This window comes from Suricata suricatta, chromosome 9 (assembly GCF_006229205.1).
Source record: "Suricata suricatta isolate VVHF042 chromosome 9, meerkat_22Aug2017_6uvM2_HiC, whole genome shotgun sequence".
NCBI lineage: Eukaryota > Metazoa > Chordata > Mammalia > Carnivora > Herpestidae > Suricata > Suricata suricatta.
Genome location: NC_043708.1, coordinates 113,192,308 through 113,211,974, shown reverse-complemented (window position 1 = coordinate 113,211,974; position 19,667 = coordinate 113,192,308). Strand labels below are relative to the sequence as shown.

Genomic DNA, 19,667 nt, shown 5'->3' with positions numbered 1-19,667 from the left:
TGAGCAGTGGGGAGGGACGGAGGGAGGGGGAGACACAGAACTCTGACATGGGGCTCGAACTCGTGAACTGTGAGATCATGACCTCAACCAAAGTTGGATGCCCAACAGACTGAGCCACCCAGGTGCCCTCTTTTTTTTTTTCTTCTTCATGAGAGAGGATGATAAAGATATGCCAGTGTACACTAATAACAAGAAAATAGGTGATATAGCTATAATGTATCAGAATAGGATTTTGGAACAGAAAGCATTATTTAATGATAAAAGTCTCAGTTAACTAGGTCGTATAATAATTTTTTTACTTTGCCTATTAAAATAGCATCAAAATACAGATTTAAAAACTTGATAAATGAAACTAATAGAACATTGTGTCGACTATACTTTAAAAAAAAAAAACTGGTGAAACTACAGGAGAAATTGACCAAGTCCCCATCAAAAGGAGAGATTTTAATGTACCTTGTTCATAGTAAATTAAATGTGTGAAAATATAGAAGATTTGAATAACCAATTAAGTTTGGTCAAATGGACAGATAGAGAACTCTGTACCCAATAATGAAATACTACATAATCTTTTCCAAGCACTTATGGAATATGGGAAAAAATCATAAATTCATAAATTAAGAATATTTAAAAACAAGCCATATAATTTGAATATGATACAGTTAAGGTTAGAAGACAATAATGAAAAGATTAATAAAAATTTGGAAATTAAACACAATTCTAAATCATGGTTAAGATATCATATGAAAATTTAACAAGACTTAGAACTGAACCATAATGAAAATACTAAAATTCTCCCTCTCTTCTCTCTTCCCTCTCTCCCTCTCCCCCTCTCCCTCTCTCCCTCCCTCTCTCCCTCTCCCCCTCTCCCCCACCCCCCCTCTCCCTTTCCCCCTTTCCCTCTTTCTCACTCTCTCTTTCTGGAACATTCATAAAACAAATCCTCTTCAATGAAGAAAACTTTAATTTTGGAAGTAGGAAAAGGACAGATATCATTCTCTGATCCTAATTAAATAAAAAAGCTATAATAACAAACTCGGAAAACAAATGTTCTTTAGTGGAATTACAAAACGCAAACAGTCCTTAATGAGACTTTGGAATGAAAACTGCAGATTAGCTAGAGAATAACAATAATGAAATCTCTACATCCTAAAAACTAAATGAGAAGACAGAGGGAACACTCTTTGCTCTAAAATCCTTATATCATTAAAAAAAATAAATAAATAAAAATGAATCAGGCCTCTAAGTCAGTGTTAGAAAGGACAATCAAGGGGCATCTGGGTGGTTCAGTTGGTTAAGCATCTGACTCTTGATTTTGGCTCAGGTCATGATCTTGCAGTTCATGGGTGTGAGCCCCACATCAGGATTCTGTCTCCCTCTCCCTCTGTCCCCCCCCCCCATCACATACTCTCTCTCTCTCTCAAAAATAGACATTAAAAAAAATACAAATAGGGGCACTTGGGTGGCTCAGTCGGTTGAGAGTCCAGCTTTGACTCAGTCATGATCTCACAGTTGCATGGGTTCGAGCCCCTCATCAGGCTCTGCGCTAACAACTTAGAGCCTGGAGCCTACTTCAGATTCTGTGTCTCTCTCTGCTCCTCTCCCATTTGTGTTCTCTCTCTCTCAAAAACAATAAACATTAAAAAAACAAGAAGATAAACCGAAGGAAAGTAGAAGGGAGGGGTTAATAATGATAATGCAGAAATCAGTGAATTAGAAAATAGGGCTAACTTTCCATTACAGTAAAGTCTCTGCAGTAACATTGTCTTTAAAATTTGAAAATCATGCTATTGACAACTGAGAAGGCTAATAATATTCTTATTTTTTTCTTCTTGTAGGTGGGCAGTAGGGTTAGGAAGTATGACTGCTTTCTGATCATTTGCAAGTTTCTGTGCATGCATATTTTGCTATATATAATGTTTCTCTTATATTTTTGTCCTTTGGTGAAAATATAGACTGAAAAACATTACTTTTTATTAACTTGGAAATAACACATTTTATGTTTGTCTTTCAGATGCATTATGGGAGGGTTTTTACTATTTTTAAAGAGCTCTTAGAAATTCAAAAAGGCCATACTGTAGAAAGATACATAAAGTCTATTTGTAGAAATAGAAATAAGTGGCTTATAAACATATGGAGACACACTCAGCCTTGCTCAGTAATAGAAATGCAAATCGCACTTAACACTAAGAGTTCATCATGCACCTATGATATTGTCACGAATTCTCATATGTGTCAGGCAGCAATCCCATTTCCTTAGTTTTGCAGAGAGCTATGTAGCAACACCTCAAAATTACAAAGGCTTATATGTCTTGTGACCCAGCATTTCCACTCAAAGACGTTTTACCAGTGCTTTGGAAATATTTGTACAAGGTTGCTCACTGTAACACTGTAACAAAATAATGAAAAAAACCTAAATGTCCTCCAACTGGGGAATAGTTAAATGTTTGACTCTCCATACAATGGAATATTTCATGATTAAAAAAAAAAGTTTAAGGTTTTTGTGTAGTGATCTGGGACAAGATGGTGAGATTCCTTAAGTGAGAAGAGGCAGAATAGGGTCTCTAGGATGCTGCCTATCATTTGTTAGGGGGATAAGCAAGGGATGGTGGCTAATAACAATAGGCTATATGTGACTTTTCTTATTTAATCTTACGGAGATACAAGAAACAGTAGTTAACATGGGTAGGGAAAGGAGGATGGATGAGAGGAGGAACTGGATGGTTGGAGGACAGGTAGGAAGGAGAATTTTCTCTTAGAATGTTTTATACATTTTTAATTTTTGTACTGTGTGAATTTATTATTAAATTCTATAACATAGGTATGTACCACTATGAAGAATGCTTATGACATATTAATTATAGTTATGATGTCACTTAGTTGTTCTGCTAGAGACAAAATTAATCCTAAATTTGGCTCCTTAAAAGAAGACCTCAAAGAGAACTCATTTAGTAATGGTTTGGTGATACATATGGACATCTTTAACTCAAGATGTCATTGATATGTGTAGTCCTCAAAGCTTAATATTAACTTTATCTGAAGGTAATGTTTTGTAATTTTTTTTTGTATTTTGTTATGAGGGGGGAGAATTTTAAGTTTTACTCATGTCTGACTAGCATTCTTTAACTTGATTAATAAGTGGAGAAGGGCACTAGAACTATAATGCTTTGTATTTGTCCAATTTATACAAATGAACTGTGAAGCTAAAATAGATTTTTATTGTAGTACAACTTTGGTTTTTTTATTCTAAAGTGTAGACAATAATAAAATTGAGAAATGAGAGTATTAAAATTATTTTTGAAACAGATATAATTTAGTTTCCTGGGTTCTTTTAAGCATAGTGATGATGCATCCATAAATTATTTATAATGGTTTTTATCTACTCAAGTTTTTATTTAAAATGTGTAATTCTCTTTCAGAATCAGTATAATCTAGCAAGAGCCCAACAATCCTATAATTCCATTGTACAGATACATGAGAAAAATGGTACGTTTAATTCAATAAGTATTTATTACCATTTATGAGGTTGTACATAAGGTACTGTTGATAACCTGTTTGTTTTTGCTTTAATCTCAAAGTACTGTTACCCCCATGAAAAAATTTAACTTGATCCATACACTCTGCTTTATTGAAAAATCTTTGTATCCTAAGTACTTGGCCTGAGAGCCTAAGTCAGAGTCAAGATTTTTTAGTACATTAATAAATGAATCCCTTCTCACTTGAAATATATGGTATTAGGGTAGGAATTGAGTTAAAGGCAATTGTACAGATGGAGTTCTTATTGATACTGAGTAAATGCAATCAGGATCCTGAACCAGCTGTTTGTAAAACGTCTTCAGATTATTTAATGCTTTTTGACAGTCATACACATTTATCTGTTCAAGGAACATTCTCATTTCAGTATACACTTAACAGTATTAGAGTTGTAAATTTGTACTCTTAAAACATCTTTCATAAACTTTATTCTACTTTCAATTTTGCTTGTATTCATAATGGATGTTTTGAGTCTTGTTTCTAACAGTGAGGTCGATTTGGAATTAGAAGACCCAATTTTTCAAGTGCCATTTGTGTTACTTGCTAGCTCTGTGTCTCTGAGCAAGTTCCATTATCTCTCAGTCTTAGTTTTCTCATCTCTAAAATGGCAGATCTGTCTTGCCAAACTTGTGAGGAAAAAAAGAATAGTGTATACACATGGCACTTTGAACTAAGTGCTGATAATAAGATACTCAATAGCTATGGTAGTGAAACAGATGCTTTTTTGTGCAGAGTAAATAAATTAATAGGAAGTAGTTTTCTTAAAAGGAGAATATTTATAGTAAAGTGTTCTTTACTAAAAATGTGGTAGCTTGTGACTTAACGTTTGTACTTGGTTCTCACTTTTAATCACAAAGCAAACTTCACTTTTCCAGTGACTATATATAAAAGAATAATATTTAAAACAGCTCAAGCTTTTGAAGAAGGAAATGATAAAACTTGAAGGCAAGCCTGGGTTTTCATAATAATTTACAACACACTAAATTAGAAGATCCATAGGTATTTGTATACTACTTCATAACCATGTCCATGCTCCACAAATCTTGTATATTCATACTGTTCTAATGGCCATTTCATGCCAAACAGCACTTATTTTCATTAGCCTTTCTGTAGAAAGCTAGATTTTTGCTGAGTCTAGGAAAGTCACATTTTTTCTTCTTTTATATTTTGTTGAAGCAAACATTGTAATCAGCATTCAAAAATATTTATGGAAAGTGCTATAGTTAGAAAGTGTGGGTCTTTATAAGCTTAGCTTTGGTGAAAGAGCAGTAGATTCAGAATCAGGAAATGGGTTCTAGATTGGTTTCTGCTGCTAACTCTCATCTTAGGGATAGTCACTGCACTTGCTAAAATGACTTCTTCACTGGTGAAGTGGTATCCTTGCACTAATGACAATCCAGGTTCCTGTTATTCTAAGATGCCAGCATTTTGTTTTGGGGATAGTTATTTTCAGTGAGGTTTACTTCTGCACAGTTGAAATGGAAGATAAAAGCTAGCTTGTAGACTAATATTCCATACTATCGTCTTTGGCTAGAAATTCCATGAGTACAGAGATCTTATGTTGAAAACTCAAGTACAGTTTATTCATAGAAATAAATGTGCACATAACAAAATGCTGTGTTACCAACCTAAGTGTAAGTTTACTTTTTACAATAGGTTTAAACAAAAATATGAATAGACAAAGTAGCTAACCTTAAATGCCATTTCTCCTAGTTGATTTAATAAGGTATTTTAACTTTTTTTCCATTGTGTTTCAGGCTGGTACACCCCTCCAAAGGAAGATGGCTAAATATGTTGACTCTCGTATGTTTGGACCAATGTTGCTTTAAAGAAAATCTTTCCAACATGCAGACAGAAGCTTTGAGTGCCCCTATAACAGCAGTACTGAAGACGTTACCTAATAGATATTTTAGTGGAAAATCTGTCAACTGACATCCAATATGAGTTACAGCCTTTTCATTTTGCTCATTTTAGGTATTGTGGACTGAGCACTGGGGCCTTTACTGTATTTTTCGTGATAAATATACATACTGGCCACTCGTGATCTCTTTTTTTTGAAAAGTGAAATCTGTTAAGCAGGAAGTCAGCATCAAATTACAGAAGTTGCAACCATAGGGTAACTTTCCCATATTGAGCTCGTGTGTTATGAGGACTTGGAATATACTGTTCCGTTTAGAGCCAATAAAAGTTTAATTGATGTTTAATGTTGGTTTGGAAAATTTAAGGTCTTCTAAATCACAGTTATCTTTTTCAAGTTAAAACCAATTTTTGATATTGCCAAAATAATGACAGGAAGCCTACTCATTAAATTGTTAAACTTTTCTATAGCTAGGTGAAGATATGAAGTGTTTCCTGAAGATACACTCTTAACTGAGTTGTACTTTTAGGCAAAGCAAGGCTTTGCAAATTAAGCCTTTGTAAGTAATTTCCACTGGGGCATCAGAACCTTGCTGGGCTGAATCTGCTTCTTGTTGGTTCAGTATTTCTTATGAAGAACTACAGTATAGAGCTTGAAGTTATTTAAAATACTAAATCATTTTATTTTGTTTCCATTTTATTAACGGGATGTTGCAATCAGTTTTAAACTAATAAACTTGTAAAGTGATTGGCAAAAAGAATCTTTGAGCAAAAGCGGCACAGTTAATTATAAAAATATCTAATTTGGAGACAAAATTTTTGGTATAGTCATAACGATGGCTTTTACAATGAAAAACTAGTAGGAACTCTACATGTGTTCATTGTTTTATAAAACTGGACTCAAATCAGTGTACCCTCCATTTTCTTGCCTTACCTGAAGCAGTCCTATTTGGTTGGTGATAGATTCTTATCTACCCAAGTTTGATTTAAAAGTAAATTCTAGTTACTAAGCACTTTTAAAATGAAATCCAGAAGCACATTTTTCTGCACAAATTACAAGATTCAAAAGTGTTTCTTATGCATTTGCTTTAAGTTTCCATTTTTAACTTTGTAAACCACACCAGAAAGACTTGGCACTTCGGCATTATTGTGTGTGTTTAATTTCTTTTTCTATTTTTGTTAAGAGGACAGTCGAAAAAGATTTTCTGGCATTCTTGTTTACTTGGTTACATTTGTATAAAGATCTGATTGCCAGTTGCTGAGATAGTAAGTGACTAGGCAGAATTCTTTAAAGCATTAAAGTTCCTTAAACCTAAGGCTAAATCTTGAATACGTTATTGAATTCTTTAATGTCCTGATAGCTAGCAGATTGACAGCTGCACATTTGGCATGCTTTGGTTTTTTGGGTTTTATTTTTCATTGCAGATTTATTTGGCAATGTATAGTAAATTTTGTAAACTTGCATCAAGTTTATGAATAAAGAACCATTTAAAATATAACTTTGTTACTTTTCCCTCATCAGAGATACTCTTGGTTTCAGGTATTTGTAAACTTTATTGAATTTTTTGTAATAGGGATTATATATGGTGGGATGGGGTGAGGAGAGGGTTGAGAGGAACAGAGAGGTTGATTTAGGTTGATATAACAAGAGAAAGCTAGAAAACCCAGAAATGGCAGCTTTTCCTCAACCTTTTTCCTCTCTCACTCTCATTCCTTAAGTCCGAGTGCTACTTTCATCATGGCTGTCCCTAGTTGCCCTATTTATAATAGTGTGCTTCTTTAGTATACCCATGGCCTCCTTACACACAGTTATCAAGTTATCTGACATACAAGAAGTCCAGAGATAGAAATACTCTAGGCCTGGTACATTTTGGCTCTTCCTTACGCTGCTTTGAGATTTTTCCATGTAGGTTTCATCTTTGGATTTAACGTCATGTCTGGATATTGTAGCCATGTTACTCCCTCCAGAGGTAGATAATGGTCTTATGTTTTAGAAGCCCCACCCCCCCAAGGATAGTGCCCTTCACTTTTCCTTGCCTAGAACTGGGGCCTGTGTCCACCTCTAAACTAATAGCTGATGAAAAGAATGAAATTATTATTAGGTTGGTCCAGTGGTTTTCAGTGTATGATTTAGGGGATCCTGGAGATCCCTTTTAGACGTTTAAGGTCAAAACTGTTTTCCTAACACTAAAACATTTGCAATTTTCACCTGTTTTCTCACAAGTGTACAGTGGAGTTTTCCAGAGGCCATATGATGTGATGCTGTAATAGATGGAATTCAGAAGCAGATGCAGCTGTCTTAGATGCAGAAATTAGAGGTTTGCAAAATGTGACATGATGCCTCACTATTGGGTGAGGGGGGCATAGTTATTTTTTCACAAAAATTGTTTATCTGTAATGGATTTATTATTTTATGTGAATTAATATTAAAATGTTTTAATTTTTAATATGGCAAATATTAATAGACATAACCCACATAAACAAGCTATTTGGTGTTGTCATAATGTGAAGGAGTCCTGAAGCCAGAATGTTTGAGACCCACTAGTTTAGTTCAAGTTTACCCTCAAGAGCTGATGATCAAATCTGGGCTGTTAGTAAAGAAACAGCAGGAGTAATGGATTTTGGATAGCGATGTCTGCTATGCTTACATTCCTTCTATCTGTGATTCTCAACCCAAGCTAGCATCAGAACCACAGGAAAACAAATCACAGAAAAGTTAAAACTCAATGTTGGGCCCTATCCCCTTTGTCTGATTGAGTAGGCCTGGAATGAAGACCAAGAGTGTGCCAGACTCATGAAATCTAACAGACCCATGAAAAGAAACTCAGCATCATTAATCAGGGAAATGCAATGTAAAACCAAAATGAGGTATCACCTTCTGACAGAATGGCTCAAATTACAAACATAAGAAATGACAAGTGTGTTGGCCAGAGTGGAGAAAAAGGAGACCTTGTGCACTGTTGGTGGGAATACAAACTGGTCCAAGCACTGGAAAAATAGTATGGAGGTTCCTCAAGAACAGAATTACCATATCTGGGTCCACTACTGGACACAATTCCACTACTGAGTGGACACAAAGAAAATGAAAACACTGATTTGAAAAGGTTTATTGCAGCATTATTCACAATAGCCAAGATAGGGAAGCAACCCAAGTATCCATCAATAGATAAGCAGATAAAGAAATGATGTTTATGTGCAGTAGTATATTACGCAGCAAGAAAAAAGAATGAGATCTTGCCATTTGCAACAACATGGATGGACGTAGAGGGTATAATGCTAAGTGAAATAAGGCAAACAGACAAATACAATATGATTTCACTCGTGTAATTTTAAGCGAAACAAATTTTAAAAACTTCTTAGGGGCGCTTGGGTGGCTCAGTTAAGCTCAAACTTTGGCTCAGGTCATGATCTCATGGTTCTTGGGTTCAGCCCCACGTTCTACTCTGCGATGACAGGTCAGAGCCTGCAGCCTGCTTTGGGTACTATTGTCTCCCTCTCTTGCTGCATGTCTCAGCTTGCGCGCTCTCTCTCAAAAATAAACACTTGAAAGTTTTTTAAATAATCCTAAACAAAGTTTGCCAGAGGAAGGGGGCAGGGAATGGGTGAAATAGGTGAAGAGGACTTTGCCACCAGGGAGCAATGTATAGAATTGTTGAATCACATCATAGACTTGAAACTAATATACCACTGTTGATACCTCAGGGGAAAACTTGTTAAAGCCAAAATTTTATAATTCCTGGTGAATCTGATGCTACTAGTGAGGAATTAGTGCAGTTTGGTCAAGATTTTCACTGCCCGTTCAAAAACTGGATTCATGTTAAGGGACATTTGTACTGTAAAGAGGGACAAATAGAAGATCTCATGACCGACAAAGAATATAGCGCTGCAAGTGCAGCTAGACTAGGAGAGCCTATTTTTGCCTACAAGCGGCCTCCTCCAAGGTTTCCGCTGCATCATGGGACGCAAGCCCACTCCCTGCCTCCTAGCCCCAGCGGGCCCTCTGAGATCCAAGCAGGAAGCGGGTTGGCTTGCAGTCACGTGGGTGGGTCTCAGCAGCCCGGCTCCTTTTACCGGCCGGAAGTGGCGCACGCGCGCCTGCTCACTGGCGCGCTGGCTAGGAGGTCTTGTCCCGGCCTAACCAGTGCCTTCTGAGTCGCCGTAGCGTTTGCTTGCTCGGCGGGTTGGTGAGGAATGGAGGTAGTGGGTGGCTGTAGTGATCGCGGTGGTGTAGATCGCCAAGGCTCCTCCGCGGACCCACAGAGCACCTTTGTGTTGGGTAACCTAGCGGAGGTGGTGGAGCGTGTCCTCACCTTCCTGCCCGCCAAGGCGTTGCTGCGGGTGGCCGGGTGAGAAGAGAGGAGGCGGGAAGCTTACTTCGGGACTTGCCTCGGGCTTGCCCTGGCTGGCGGGGTGGGCAGACACCTTCGGGACCCACGGCTGCCCCCGGCTCCCTTCTTCTTCTCTGAGGTGATGCCCCCATCCGCGAGGTACCTCCGCCGTACCCCTGTCCGTGTCTCGGGCACTCTTCCCAGGGTGTCTAGGTTCGCCTTAAGGTTTTCTCCGCCCCGTGATCTCCCTCTAAATCTGTGCCCTGACACCTCCCCCTCCCGGGCTTTTGATCCCGCAAGAATCTCCTGCTGTGCTAATTGGGGTTGTCTGTGAGAGGGAAATGAACGACCCTTCACAACCCTTTGTGCGTTTGTGTCCCCAGCGTGTGCCGCTTATGGAGGGAGTGTGTTCGTCGGGTGTTGCGGACGCACCGGAGTGTGACGTGGATCTCCGCGGGCTCCGCGGATGCTGGCCACTTGGAGGAGCATTGCTTGGTCCGCGTGGTAGCTGAGGAGCTTGAGGCAAGTAAGACGGGGGCGTCGTGCACAGGCCGTTTCTGGATTGGTGGGTCAGTCTTTGCGTACAAAACCTTTTTCTTTTTAATCCTTATTTTGTATGTGTCCTTATTCTGGGTTATTTAGGGAACATTTTCTCGTGACATGAAAATATTTTATAACTTCCCATTTTAATGACTGTATATATTGTAAGGATGTGCCATGATTTATTTGAACATTTTTCAGATGTTGGGCATTTTATGTATACAGATTTTTACTATTATAACAACGCTATGCCGGACCTTCCCGTTACCTGCTTCTTTTGAAGGAGGTTTTTTCACTGTTTGTCAGGGAAGGCAGCTGGATCTCTTTGTTCAGGGGCGCATTAAAAAGCCAAGAAGTAAAGACCTGAACTATGGACTCAGAGGGGCAGCCTTCTTGAGCACAGGTGTCAGAGAGGCTGTGATATCTTATTTACGAGTGGGACAGAGCTGTTTGAAAGTAAATTGCCAATCTGATATTCTTTCACTTCTTTATATTTTAGTATGCATTACATACTAAACAAGAATACTCTGCATCACCTCAGTACAACCATCAGAGTCAGGAAGTGATTATTGCTACATTTCTATTACCATCCATTCCTAAGATTGCTTTCAGATTTTGCCAGTTGTCCCAGTGATGTTCCTCTTAACAAAATAATTCAGTTTAGAATCTTATGCTGTTTTTGTCAATCCTTTTAATTTCTCATGTGGAAACAGTTTCTCAAGATTTCCTTGACTTTCATAACTTTGACAGATATGTAAATTGCAGGCCAGTTATCTTGTAGAACATGTTTCTTAGATTCAGATTATGTATCTTTGGCAGGAATATCACAGAAGTGATCCCGTGCTCTTTTAGTTTCATCCTATTAGGTAGCATCTGATTTCCATTTTTTTCCCCTTACTGGTATTATTACCTTTGATAATTTGATTGAGATGGTGTGTGCCAGATGTGACTACTGTACAATTACTCTTTTCCACTGTAATTAATAAGTATTTTGTGAGGAGATACTTTGAAACTATGTAAGTATTTCTGTTTCAATTTATTCATTTATTTATATCTGTGTGGACTCTTAAGCCTCTTATTCAATGGGATATAACCTCTAAAAGAATTTATTTTGGTGTCCAAATTGTCCCTATTTTGTCTAGCAAGAGCCCCTTCACCTGACTTCGGGGTCTTTTAGAGATCAATCTGTCACCTTTGAGCACCTCCTTGCTTTCTGAAACAAAATTTTCTGAGCTCATCTTGTGTTTTGTCTGCTTTAGTCTTGGAGTCAGCCATTTCTTTAAATTAGAGTTCTGGTGCCTTGTAGTGGAGAATGATGATTGAAATGCATTGCTGTTGAAGGGTTTGCTGCTCTAGAGCCCAGTGGACAGAGCCCAGGAATATATGTATATGTATATGTGTGTGTATATATATGTGTGTATACAACTACATCTATTATATATATGGAAATTCATGAGTTTGCACCAGTATATCCAATTCCCGTCCAACACAGAATTGTTTACAGTTTTATTTCTCTCAGGTCATATTTGTACCTCCCTTTTGGACAATGAGAAACCTGGCTTTCATCATTCTTAATATGTTTGGGTATTAGACAAATGCCCCGTAAGTGACCAATCTTCTGTTTCCCCTTTTCTCATGTGGATTTTCTCCTTGCCCTGTTTGGGCTTTGGGACTTAGATCCAAAGTGGCCAGTGTCCAAAGGCAAGCTTGTAGGAAACTTTATTCTTTGCATATTGGCTCAAACCCCGGCGGGTCTATTTCTAGAAGCTGTCATTGGTAGAAATTCAAAGAGCAGGCAGACTTCCATAAAGATGTTCTTTGCAGCATCATTTATTACCAGGGAAATTGAAAACAACCTAATGTTTAGAAATACTCACTGCATGATGAACTGCAAAGATGCATTAATGACAAGGGAAAATGTTCATATTATAAGTGAAGAAGGCAGATTATGAAATTATGTTTAGTATAATCTGAATTATTTAAAAATTAAAAAGGAAGAATAGAAAAGAAGTAAGCCAAAATGTTAGCAAAAGTTTCCTGTCAGGGTAGAATTGTCTGATTTTTTTTTTAATGCTTTAAATTATTTTTACTTTTTTTCCTTCAGATTAAAATCCACAGCAGATTTTATTGTCATACAGCTTTAAAAGTTTATACAATATAATGACTGTTAATAGCTGGACATATTTAGGTCTGAACCTAGCTTTGGTGCATACCAGCTGTCAGTCTCTGAAAACGTTATCTAATCTGGTGCACCTGAATGGCTCAGTAGGTTAAGTGTCCAACTTCAGCTCAGGTCATGATCTCATGGTTCGTGGGTTCGAGCCCCACATTGATTGGGCTCTCGGCTCTCTGCTGTTAGCACAGAGCCTGCTTCAGATCCTCTGTCTCCCTTTTTTCCTGCCCCTCCTCTGTTCTCGAATATGCTCTCTCTTACCAAAAATAAATAAACATTTTTAAAAAAGAGGAAAAGGAAAAAGTTACCTAATCTCTTTGAGTTTCCGGTTCTATACGATGGAAAGACAATAAGAATTTTCCTCATACCCTTTAAGACTTGTTCTAAGGGTTAAATAATGGAAAGGTAGTGCATATACCACATTATCTTCAGTACCAGGGATAACAGTTTTTCAGTGAATGAAATTATTATTCTCTATTATCAGTGGTATTTAAAAATTGATATAGTAATCCCCTTAAAGAAGTTTATTTCATTGTAGTAAACACTACTGTGGTTAAACTAAAATACGGAAACCTTGTCCAAATCATGCTGTTTTCTTTGTGTTTGCCACTAGATTACCTAGTGAACATGACACTTTTATAGTCATAAAGAAAGTTAGTATAACTTTTTTATCAGAAATATTTTCAAGTCTACAAAAAAGTTTATAACATATCTTTCTATTTGGAACTTCTTTATATAAGGGAGTGAGGTTGCAGTTGTCTCACATTGTGCTTTGAGAATTTTTCATGTTGAGGACTGTCATTGTCACTGCTTCTAGTGAGAATTAGAAAAAAAGACTCAGCAATTGTTTTTCATTGGGTACCAGGAATGAGAGAATCCTGAAAACTCAGGACTAGACTTCCTTACTTCCTTTTCTCCTTACTTCCTATACCAGGCATCACAAACTCATGACTCCAAAGTTAGGCTGGTGACTACGTTGGTTTGCTGTGACAGCAGAGGGAGCAATAAGGCCATGGCAAACCAGGGAGTGCTTGTCTGGGTTTAGCCCTAGTGAAGAAGAATGTAGTCTTAAATGTTGTTAGAATGTCTAGTTTTTCAAAAGAATCTGGAAATCCACATTTTATGTAAATATTTTGTGTAATTTTCAATGTTGTAACCAAATTACATTCTTTGAAAATGCTGTGTGGACCAAGAGAACTATATACCCTTAGGTCTTATCACCCCTGGAGCCACCACCTCAGAGCCGTTATTCTGTCTCTGTTGTCTTTTTTGAGTTTGTCTACATGGAATCTACTCTGAAACATCTTAACATTCCCTCAAATTACAGTGGATTAACATTTTTTTATTATTTAATTAACATTGTTGAGGGCTGCTATATATGAAGTATTTCATTCCATTCTGATAATAAAAATCTCTGAAAATAACCAGTTTAGAAAAAAAGTATGTTCATCCTTTTGTTTGATTAAACCACTTTGCCACTTGAACTGTAATGTGACATTTAGTGGAAAACAGGAATCTGAATAAGCCCAGCTCGTTTGTGGAGATAAAGCACAAGTAAGATTGACTGGTATGTAACGTATGTCACATATGAGGTCCAGGGTACTGAAGGAGTCTAAGAAAAGGTTTTGTAGGGAAGGTGGCACTTTAAATGGTCTCTTGGGGGACATAGTCCTAAGTCAAGTAGGAAATGAAGAAAGCCGCAGGAGAATGTGCACAGCAGTGTGTGTTATGTCTGGATTATAGTAAGCAAAAGTTTCCCTGGAGGGAACTAGTTGGTAAGGAAGAAATGAACACCTGGGATACTTCCATTTGGTAGGCAGTGAAAAGTGGAGCAATATGGCGTGTATACTTTCCCTTGTTGCTCAGATGTTTCTGTTACTGGGATGCCTATTCAGATAAAGCAAGTGGCACCTTTTGCTGGCATTTAATGTTTTTATTTAAAAGTTTAAATAATGGGGATATCTGGGTGACTCAGTCAGTTGGGCATCCAACTCTTGATCTCAGCCCAGGTCATGATCCCAGAGTTGTGGGATCTAGGCCTATGGGCATACTCCAGGCTGAGCATGGAGCCCACTTGGGATTCTCTCACTCTTTCCCTCTGCCCCCTTCCCCACTCTCTCTCTCTAACATAAAAAATTAGCAAAAAAAGTGTTTAAATTATAAAAATGAACATTTTGAGTCAGGCTAGAATGAGGTTGACTTGAAGAAGTAAGAGATGCTCAAATGAATGAGCTGAAAAGGAAGGACTAGAAGTAAAAAATAAATGGGAAGCGGTTGGACTCAGGTCAGACATTGACCTGAAGGGAGGGTATGTCCACAGCAGTTTGCACCAGAACAAAACTTTAAGGGAACATGAAACAGTCCTAGATTCGTGTCATCCAGTTCCATTTTTGTTTTTTGTTTTTCTTAGCAGAATGTTCACATCTTACCACAGACTGTTCTTTACATGGCTGATTCAGAAACTTTCATTAGTCTAGAAGAGTGTCGTGGCCACAAGAGAGGTGAATATCAAAAGAAAAGGTTTGACTTTTGTTTCTTTATGTACCTTTCGAGTTAAATACTATCCTAGTCTTGAGAGTTACTGAGGCTCTGGGCCTTCCTGAATATATTGTCTTTGAAACTTGAGGGCCCCTTTTTGCTTCAAAGACTGATTTCTAAACCTTGTAGTGCAACTAAAACAAATTCTTTAGAAAGATGTTTTTCTCATTTTTAAATACTTTAGCTACCCAGGCACTTTTTATTATTAAAACAGGATGCATATCTTTAGCAATTGAAGTCTTATATTGTATGATGGGAACCCATTTAGGGAGATCAAAATTATCTATAGATACCATGCATGCTTCTTCGCTCACTAAGAGCAGAAGTTTCCCAGACTGGGCACTCTGAGGCTCAGAGCTAGACCTGGGTTATTATGGTCTAATTTGAATCCAGGTGACTGTGTATGCAATGAAACAGTAATGCTCTAATATCAGCTAAACAGAGAGGTACAATAGCAAGTTAAAATTTAGCTGCTGCTGCTAAATTTAACTTCATTGGGGCAAAAGCAGTATATGAACAAAGCAAGAAAGGCAAATTAGTGATGTTAAGGGTCAGATTTAGAATTTAACATATAAAGCGGGCCGCAGCTGGGAAAATGTTTTCATCAAAGTGTTTAGATTTCTTTATGAAGGATTCTGGTGTAAATGATTTAAACTTTATTCATTGTTTGCTTTTTCCCCCCACGCCATCAGATTTGCTCTAAAATGAATGTAATAATTTTGCTACTATATCATTACAGCAAGGAAAAGAACTACTATGGAAGGAGCATTTGCCCTTGAGAAGCTATTCCCGAAACAATGCCAAATCCTTGGGATTGTGACGCCAGGAATTGTAGGTGAGAGAAAATACCAATTTGATGATCTCTTGCCTTGCATTAATGTGGGGTCCTGTAAACTGCTGAATTCTTTGTAGTTTAAAACCACATTTATATTTTGACCATCCAAAAATGCCATAGAGTTAGTCATATTTACCATGGTATATTTGACTTCTATTAGTGTTCTTTAGATTATTGTGGTTAGTATTCCCGGTCTCAGGGCTGTCTATAAAACCAAATGGGATGCATATCTTTCTAGGAGCCTTCTGTGAGAGAAAAGAGCTTATATACTTACTATTTCCAAATAGAAAGCATTAAATGCTCTTGTCAGTTTAACCAGTATTGTTTCTGGTGGGCACAGGTAAGTTAGGGCTGGGATTAGGAGCTGCAGTAGACCTTGCTAGGAAGCTTCTGTTTCTCTACTTAGATAGCACTGTTTGAAGTTTATAGCATAAAATTATACCCTTTTCCGAGTTGCTGCTGGTGAATTTTTGCTGTTTTTTTATTATTCTTGATTCTTTTTTAAAAAATTTTTGTGTGTGTGTGTGTGTGTGTGTGTGTGTGTGTGTGTGTGAGAGAGAGAGAGAGAGAGAGAGAGAGAGAGAGAGAGAGAGAGAGAGAGAGAGAGAGAGAGAGAGACAGAGAATCTTAAGCAGGCTGCATGCTCAGTGTGGAGCCCAGTGCAGGGCTGTCTCACAAACTATGAGATCATGACCTGAGCCCAAATCAAGAGTCGTATGCTTAACCAACTGAGTCACCCAGGCGCCCCTTGATTTTTTTCTATAGCTCATGGGGGAGACATTCTCTTGATGCAGTCATGGTGCAGTGGTTCCGGTACCTAGATTGGAATCCTAGCTGTACCACTGCTTAATATCTGTATCACTTTGGGCAAGTTACCTAACCTTACACGGCTTCAGTTTCCCCATATATGAAATGGAGATGATTGAAGTAGTTCTTTGGAGGGTTTTGGATTAAATGAGTTAACATGAAAAGTAGTCAGAATAGAGATGTGCAGGAATCAATGAGTAAATGTTACCTATTACTATTTTCTTTGTTCCACTCAGTAGTATTCCATAATTGGCATTTTTAATCTTCACTGAGAGACTTTTGATCTGAATTTAAGAGTCTTAACACATTAAGTACAAAGGACTTCCAAGTGTTCAGAAATGAATATGGATAAATACATGGTTAATAGGGACTATTTCATCTCTACCATTATTGGCTTCTCACCCCTATACTGTTATATCTGCCTATCACCACACATTTTGTTCCTCATTGGATTAAAAAATGATAGTAGTGACCATGGTTTACTTGTAGCTTTTGAAATTTCCTAAAATGAGTGGTCTAGGTTTACCATTACTAGTGATTAACAAATGCTTATATAGAACGGTAGCCTTGTCATTTTCTTATGCCTCCCCACCTCATCTGCCATGACTTGTTGGGGGGACCCCATTGTAAGGGTGGGAAGTCTACCTTAAGCCTACCTTTTGTGATTGCCCTATTCTGAAGGAGTTTTAACTTTGCTTGTCTGTTCCCCCAAGTTTCCTTGTGATTTTGATATCAGGAGTAGATGCCATTCCAATTCTCTCTTGTGTTTTCATGGGCACACTTTATGCTTTTGGTACCCCTGCAGCTAGATGCTTTCTTTGAACCAGTTCCTTACATATTCCAACAAAACTACTGCCAAAGACGATTGGATTCCTTTTTCTTAGGCCACAGTTTAGTGATTATTTCTAAAGCAGCCATTGACTCCTAGCCCATCTTCCTTCTTAGGTTAGAAAAACTTCAAGTTTGAGAAAATTTGTTCATTCTTATATATACAAAGGTCATTTTCTTTCTTTTAAGGTAAATTTCACTTACATGACCTGCACAATCTTAAGTGTACTAAATTAATGAGTTTTGAGTAATGTATACCCTTATGTAACCCTTACTCCAGTCAAGATATAGTATATTTCTGTCACCTCAGGAAGATCTGTCATGCCCTTTTCCTGTCCATCTCTGCCTTTAAAGAAAACACCGGTCTGATTTCTGTGACCATAGATTAGATTGTCTGTTAAGTGTCATAAATGGAACCATATGGTATATGCACTTTTTATGTCTTTGTTTTTTCACTCAGTACAAATACTTTTAACATCATAATATTTTTGAGATTTATGTAAGTTACTGTGTGTATTAGTATTCATTTAAAAATTGCTAGTATTATTGTTACATAAATAGACTATTTTTCCATCCTCTTTTTGTTGGAGATTTGGATTGTTTCACATTCCTGGCTTTTGTAAATGAGGCTGTTGGGAACATTTTTGTGTAAGTCTTCTCATTCTTCTTATTCCATTCTCTTACCAAGAGATGGAATTGCTGGGTCTTGGGGCTGATGTAAACTGCCAAACTGTTTTCAAGACTTGTTTCATTTTATACTCACCAGCAATGAATGGGGATGTTAGATCTGTTCATTGCTACCTGTCCTCACTAACACTTAGTGTTTTCAAATGAGTCTTTCATTTTAGCCATCGTAGTGGATCTTTTGCTAGTTTTAATTTGAATTACTTTAATGATTTTAATTATGTTGAGCATCTGTTTATTGTCTATTTGTATACATGTTTTTGTGAAGTATGTAAGTCTTTTACTGATTTTTTTTATTGGATTGTTTTTATTTTTGACTTGAAGTTGTTTATATATCCTAATACCAGACCTTTATCAGGTATAGGTGTTGTAAATTTTTATGTCCTTTCCAAGTAATCTTTGCTTATCTCATAGTCACAAAGATATTTTCTGTGTTTTTTTCTATAAGCTGTGTGGTTTAGCTTTTAAATGTATGGTGTGAGAACGGGGGTTCAAGGTTAATTATTTTTCATATGTTTATCCAATTATGTCATCACCGTTTGTTGAAGATTTTTCTTTCCTCTAATTGCCTTGGCACCTTTGTTAAAAAATAATTGACTGCATGTTTATGGTCTGTTTCTTTATTTAAGTCTGCTTCATTGATATATTTGTCTATCCTTAAGCCATTGCCATGTTACTTAGGTTTTGATGTTCTTTTTAAAAACTGTTTTGGCTCTCTAGGTCCTTTGCATTTCTACATATTTTTAGAATGAACCTGGCCTATTCTGTAACAAGCATATTGAGATTTAGTTTATATTGTCTTGAGATCCACACTTTAAAAAAGTGCTTTGTTTTGATCTATTTTTGTGGAAGAAAGGGTCCTTAAAACCTGAAATTTTTGTTTTTAATTAAGAATATATCGGGTGGGATTTGATATGGTTATGAAACTTTCTCCTTGGATATTTTTTTGTTTTGCTGTAGCTTTGGTTTCTAAAAAACTTAACATTTCCTAAAAGAGTTTTACTCTAGGGGCACCTGGGTTGTTCAGTTGGTTAACCGTCCAATTCTTCTTTTTTTCTTTTAAATAGTTTATTGTCAAATTGAATTCCATACAACACCCAGTGTTCTTCCCCACAAGTGCCCTCCTCCAACACCACCACCTCTTTTCCCCCTTCCCCCTTCCCCTTCAACCCTCAGTTCGTTTTCAGTATTCAATAGTCTCTCAAGTTTTGTGTCCCTCTCTCTCCCCAACTCTCTTTCACTCTTCCCCCTCCCCCTGGTCCTCCATTAGGTTTCTCCTGGTCTCCTGTTAGACCTATGAGTGCAAACATATGGTATCTGTCCTTCTCTGCCTGACTTATTTCGCTTAGCATGACACCCTCGAGGGTTCATCCACTTTCCTACAAATGGCCATATTTCATTCTTTCTCATTGCCATGTAATACTCCAGTGTGTGTGTGTGTATATATATATATGTGTATATATATATATATATATATATATATACACACACACCACATCTTCTTGGTCCACTCATCAGGTGATGGACATCTAGGCTCCTTCCATGT

At 37.3% G+C, this 19,667-nt stretch overlaps 2 protein-coding genes across 4 annotated transcripts in view; both read left to right on the top strand.

Annotated features, from left to right (window-relative positions):
- UBE2Q2 (ubiquitin conjugating enzyme E2 Q2) overlaps positions 1-6,887 on the top strand; it is a 58,706-nt gene extending 51,819 nt beyond the window's left edge. For both annotated transcript variants that reach the window (XM_029952151.1, XM_029952150.1), the window contains 2 exons: positions 3,417-3,483; positions 5,289-6,887. In XM_029952151.1, coding sequence (XP_029808011.1) covers positions 3,417-3,483; positions 5,289-5,320 — 99 coding nt within the window. In that variant the 3' untranslated portion in view covers positions 5,321-6,887. The remainder of the gene's footprint in view (positions 1-3,416; positions 3,484-5,288) is intronic.
- A 2,597-nt stretch (positions 6,888-9,484) lies between these two features.
- Positions 9,485-19,667, top strand: part of FBXO22 (F-box protein 22) — a 29,529-nt gene continuing 19,346 nt past the window's right edge. Inside the window, exons 1-4 of one of the 2 annotated variants that reach the window (XM_029952453.1) lie at positions 9,485-9,734; positions 10,100-10,238; positions 14,843-14,930; positions 15,707-15,802. In XM_029952453.1, the coding sequence (XP_029808313.1) occupies positions 9,580-9,734; positions 10,100-10,238; positions 14,843-14,930; positions 15,707-15,802 (478 nt within the window). In that variant the 5' untranslated portion in view covers positions 9,485-9,579. Of the gene's footprint in view, positions 9,735-10,099; positions 10,239-14,839; positions 14,931-15,706; positions 15,803-19,667 lie in introns of both variants that reach the window. The other variant, XM_029952452.1, reaches the window with a different exon arrangement.